The sequence below is a fragment of the Humulus lupulus genome, chromosome 5 (assembly GCF_963169125.1).
Source record: "Humulus lupulus chromosome 5, drHumLupu1.1, whole genome shotgun sequence".
NCBI lineage: Eukaryota > Viridiplantae > Streptophyta > Magnoliopsida > Rosales > Cannabaceae > Humulus > Humulus lupulus.
In genome coordinates, this window is record NC_084797.1 from 9,652,807 (window position 1) to 9,658,966 (window position 6,160).

Consider the following 6,160-nt stretch of genomic DNA (forward strand, 5'->3'; position numbering starts at 1 on the left):
AGAAGAAAATAAGTTAATAAAAACTATCTAATCGAAAAGAATATGTAAAAATACGAACTTGCAATAAACAAGAAAATAAAAAACATATATACAAATTTTATATATGAATTTTTTTTAGAAACAGGTAAAGAAGAGAAAATTCACAATGTCAAAATAAATAATATAATTAGGAGAATACAATACAACATAAACAATGCTAATAAGACATAATAGATCTATGTGGTAGGAGCTTCACAATATCTTTGCTACCACTATAGAACTACAATTTTTCTTAATATTTATATTTTCCTACACAATATTACATTGCAAACTTATGAGGTTGAGTCAATTACATAATATATATATAATCTAATCTTACTCTCCAAATATTACACTTTCTCTATTTAGTCGAAAAGAATATATAGATATGGTGTGGATATTACTGTATATTTATAAAATATAGTAAAGTATCACTACAAATAAAAGTACTTTTCAGTGACAATATATACTTTGTGTGATTAAATGTCACTTTTACTTTTAGTCACAATAAAAAATTTCTTACTACTAAAAAATTGTATACTTATAATCATAAGATGTGTCGTTAATATAATTTTAACCAAAACTTATTAATTTGTAATTTTTGTAACCAATACTTTTAACTATAATTTTTTTAGTGATAATATAAGTAAAATAATTTTTCTTTATTCTTCAATTTCGGTCAGACTAAAACTAAAAAATTTTGTAGTGTATGTTTGTGGATGTCACATGTGAAAAAGACGGTTAAAATCTGACGTAGGTGGGACTAAAGAAAGAAAATGATATTCTCTGTAATACTATGAGAAAGAAAGAAATAATAATATAGTGTGGTATGGTGTGGTGTGGGTTCACATGGGATTAAGGTCCCACACCAGCCCTTATAATTGAGATCTGACTCATCTCAACAAGCCAAACAAACCACATATCATCATATCTCATATCATATCATATATATATATATATATATATGTAACATATGCATGTTAAGTCGGCAAAGTCCGGCACTGCTACTCCTACTACTACTATATGCCATCTTTACTTGTCTTTTTGTCTCTCGCTCTCATCATAAACCTCCACATATACATAGGATAATTTTATAATTGAGGCTTCATTTTAAGTTTTATCGGTGAGACATTTAGTGTTTTCGATCCGTGAAGAGTTTTCGTCAGATTTTTTTTATAACCATGTATGTTGTAGTTATTTAGAGTATTCTGTAAATTTTTAGAAAATTTTGAATAGTTTACAGTACCGAAAACTAAGTTCAAACATGTTGCACGCGTGACTAATTTTTTTTATGCACGTAGAAAGCAACATGTTTGAATCTAATTTTCGGTACTGTAAACTATTAAGAATTTTCTGAAAATTTGCAAGATACTCTAAATAACTACAATATACACAGTCATAAAAAAAAATCATACTGAATACTATTCACAAATCGAAAATACTGAACACACCAATAAAAAGCTTAACTAGAATTGTCCTATATTATAAAAGATACATATAATATATATGAAAGATCATAGTGACGAGGTTAAGAAAACGATTGAAGTGACATAATATGATATATAAAGATTGATCAACTTATTAATTAATCATGGCTTAATTTGTAAGTATATATATATTCATGTAACATGTCAAAAAGAGAAGATGATGAATGCACTCAGCAACTTTTTTTTTTTCTTTTACCAAAAAGAAACCATGCTTGTGCCAAATTCTTTGACTATATCTAAATGAAAAAGATACTTTTTCTTTCTTTCTTTGTATGAAAAAGAAACTAATATATACTTAATTATATATATATATATGTCTCTCTTAGCTTAATTATATACTAGATTTACTAATTGTATATACTGATTTATGACAGTATACTTAATTAACTAATGAAAAAGATGGTTCTAGCTAAGAGACTATAGGGAACCAAACTACATGATTCATAGTCTTTGTTACTATTAAATATAAATTTAAAGGTGCATTGGTCTCTACATTGCAAGTTATTATAAAAAGAGAAATATATATATATACACTATAAGTAAATGTAACATTTAGTGGTAACTTTTTAGTTACAATATATATTTTGTGTGATTAAATGTCAATTTTAATAACGACAAAAAATTATTTGTAATTAAAATGTTATACTTAATCACAAATTCTCACTGATGCAGTTTTAGTTACAGTCTATTATTTTTAATAATAAAGTTTGTTGTGACTAAAAATACATTTAATGACAACAAATTATAATTTTTGTGATTAATACTTTTAGTCACAGACTTTTTAATAATAGAATAGCTAAGATAATATTTCTTTAGCAATAGTTTATTTTGTAGTGATATATATATATATATGTATATATATATATATAAATGCATGTGCATGTTGGTTTCACCAATGAAAGCCTAATAGAATGATGATCCTGTGAGTACCAAAGGAGCATTAAACAGAAGTTTAATGGGCATCATTATGGGAAACATCATCATCATACTTTAACCTCTAAAATATACTATATATATATATTCTATATGATTTAACTTACTCTCATCAAGTTCCAATGTTTTAATAAAGAGCCAAGTTCTTTAATAGGGAAAAGAAAAAACAGCCCACATGGGATCCAAAATCAACATCAACATATCCAAATCCAAATCCATATCCCATGAAAGGGATCTTATACATATATAGCTCTAATTTTTTGATTATATATAGGACAATTTTTTTTTATAGGAGCTTCATTTTAACTTTTATCGGTAAGACTTTCAGTGTTTCTCGACCTATGAACAGTTTTCGGTGTGACTTTTTTTTTTATGACCGTGTATATTGTAGTTATTTGGAGCATTCTGTAAATTTTCAGAAAATTCCAAATAGTTTACAGTATCGAAAACTAGGTTCAAACATGTTGTGTTTTACGCGCATAAAAAAAATTAGTCACGCGTGCAACAACATGTTTGAACCTAGTTTTCAGTACTGTAAACTATTCGGAATTTTCTGAAAATTTGCAGGATGCTCTAAATAGCTACAATATACATGGTCATAAAAAAGAATCGCGCTGAAAACTGTTCACGGGTATTAAACACTGAGAGCCCTACCGGTAAGATTTAAAGTAAAGTCCCGATAAAAAAAATCTCATATATATATATATATATATACATATATCCAAAAGAACTGCTGACACAGCTATGCACTTTGCCAAGTCACAGCCCTTAACCCAAGTGTCTTTAAAGCTAGAGAGTAGAATTGATTTTAATTAGTGTTGTGGTCCTCTTTTGATTAGATTAACTAAAGCACATAACTAACATGATCAAAGCTTAAAGTAGTGTAGATTATTAAATTAAGAAAAAGATGTATATTGAGAGGTCAATGCATGCATGCCAATGTGTTAAAGTTGTCAACTTTTCCTGGATCAAAGGCTAAGGGCTCTCATTATTCAATTGTCTACCCACATATTACTCTATATAAAGCCTTGAAAATCCATTAGTACATTGACAAACACAAAAACCTAACAAGAGAAGAGAGAATTTTCAAAGATTTTGGATGCTAATTAGTTGAGGATTAGTGGATATATATATATATATAGTTATTATGGCAAATTTGCAAATAGTTCCAGCTTACAGAAATAATGTGGAAGCTCAATATGTGGAGATGATGGTGCCACTTTATTCTTATGGATGTGAGAAGAAAATAAAGAAGTCCTTATCTCATCTCAAAGGTATATTTTACTTAAACCCATTTCTTAATAGCTTATTAATCACAAGGTTATGAATATGTATATACTTTTTGAATGATCACATATGATGCAAAAAATTTGAGAAAATTTCCTAAATTTAAGAAGAATATACATTTTATATGGGTTTTTTTAATAAAGTTTGCAAAAATATGGTTTTTTTCAAAAAAAAAGTTATTCTATGGTTTTTTCTAAATTTATTCACTTTTATGGGTTTAGTTTCCTATATTTTTGTATAAAAGTTAGTTTATGTCATAGTTTTACTCTTAATCAAGTTTTCACTATCTATTTATTTAGCAATTGTGTTTCTCGTACTTTGATTTTCTCTTTAATAAATTTTCACATACAAATTAGGATAAGTATAATCCTCATATTTTTGCACAATAATAACATGAAAACCATATTTATGAAAAATCCCCTAAATTTAATTTTATATTTGGTGTCAATCTTTTCTTAAGTCAGTTTGCATTTGATCAATGATTTTCTCTGATGTTGTTCTTGATGAAATAGCTAGGCCCAACTTGTAAAATGAGAGTATTATTAAAGAGTAGAACTGTATAAATGGGCCAGAAGAAAAAGCTATTAGATGTATGCCACCTTCTAATGTATAATTGATTTATACCATCACTATTTTTTCTACCATAATTTTCATATGATTTATTCCCAATAAACCAAACCACTATATTTCATAGTTTACAATTAAACCAAAGGGAGTGAACTTTTAATCACTAATTTGTTGGTATGATTCATGGTTTAAGAATAAGTGGTATTTGTGAAAATAACTCGAGCTAATTATTGTTAATTTTGTTTTATTAATGGCAGGAATATACTCAGTTAATGTGGATTATAATCAACAGAAGGTAACAGTTTGGGGAATATGTAACAAATATGATGTGCTAACAACTGTAAAGAGCAAGAGAAAAGAAGCAAGATTTTGGAACCCTAACGAAAACATTGACTTTTTGGAAGAGTCAAAGCCAGAACCATCAAAATCTTCTTCTTCTTCTTCTTCAAACCATGACTACATCTCCACCATATCAATGTCCAAACCTTCTTTGGCTCTCACTAGGGTTCGCTCATTCAGTTGGAAAGCAATGAAAAAAGTATTCACAAGATCCCACTCCTTTTGATCATCATAACAATATAATATGTGGTTTGAAAATGAGTTTTTTGAGAAAGAATTTAAAAAAAAAGACTATGAATGAGTGTAAATTTGGCCAATGAATGGACTTGATCTCTATCTTAGTTTGTACATATTTTTGTTCAATTATTCAAGCATGTGTTAATTATGTCTTGTAAGACTTTAAGTGGGTCTTATTATTTTGTGTTTGTTGTTTAGTAAAGAATTACAAAGATGATTTTAAAATCAAGGTTTTTCTCTTATTGTTAACTTCATAAATTAACCACTAATAATAATAATAATTATATATGGAATTATATCCATATAATTCATACATGTGTTTTGATTATATAAAGTTAGGTAGGATTTGACTTAGGGAGATCTCATTGGATTCTTTCAAAGACAATATGGTGTTCAATTCTCATAAGCAAAGAAAACCACCCAAATTCAAATCTTATAAGACAAGTCTATGCAATACATTAGTTATATATATATATATATATATAGGGTATTTTGGCAAAAAAAAAAAATTTTAAGTGAATAATTCTTCGCAAAATGATCTCTCATAATTTAGACAACTAGTCGAAAATTTAGACAGGTGATCAAAAAATTTAAACATTCGGTCAAAAATTTTAAACAGTTGGTCGAAAAATTCAGACAATATGTCGAGTTTTAGACAAATATCATTTCATAAAAAATTATAAAAAATATACCAACATACAAAATTACTTCAAAAAATATCATTTTCACCGATTTCTCGTGTGTGTGTGTGTGTGTATTAGAAGTGGAGCTATCCTTTCTTAGAATCTTACCTTTATATATATGTGTGTGTATTATCATACTACTCCAAGTAATAAATACTTTGTTCAAACGTAGAATATATTGAAGTTGTTATGGCTGAAAATGTTGCCACGAGAGCTCCCCCACCAATATCTTTCCCTTTCTCTAATGTCAATCATTAAAATATTAAGTAGAGATATATATATATATATAGATATATATATTTATATAATTAAAGCTAAAGCTATATAGCTAAGCAATGTGAACCACAAAAAACAGATCACATGGCATAGTTCCAAACTTTTCAACACTATATAATAAGTGCACTGTTTTCTTTTTGTGAAGCCGCCAAAACATGTATAAACCCATAATCATCCAATAGTTTTGTGCCACATCATATATATTTATATATATTAAACATTTTATTACATTTCCCATAAGTGTCAATAAGGGAGCAAGGATTTATTTTTTTGAGTTGATAGCATTTTTAATTTCTTAAGAGGGTTTAATTTTAATTTTGTTTTTCTAAACCT

General features: G+C 27.4%; 1 protein-coding gene across 1 annotated transcript; it reads left to right on the forward strand.

Annotated features, from left to right (window-relative positions):
* The first annotated feature begins 3,501 nt into the window (after positions 1-3,501).
* LOC133780260 (heavy metal-associated isoprenylated plant protein 28) lies at positions 3,502-5,016 on the forward strand. The gene is made up of 2 exons (XM_062220102.1): positions 3,502-3,712; positions 4,550-5,016. Exons 1-2 carry the CDS (start codon positions 3,586-3,588, stop codon positions 4,855-4,857), a joined length of 435 nt encoding a protein of 144 aa, XP_062076086.1. The 5' UTR covers positions 3,502-3,585; the 3' UTR covers positions 4,858-5,016.
* The last annotated feature ends 1,144 nt before the right edge of the window (positions 5,017-6,160 follow it).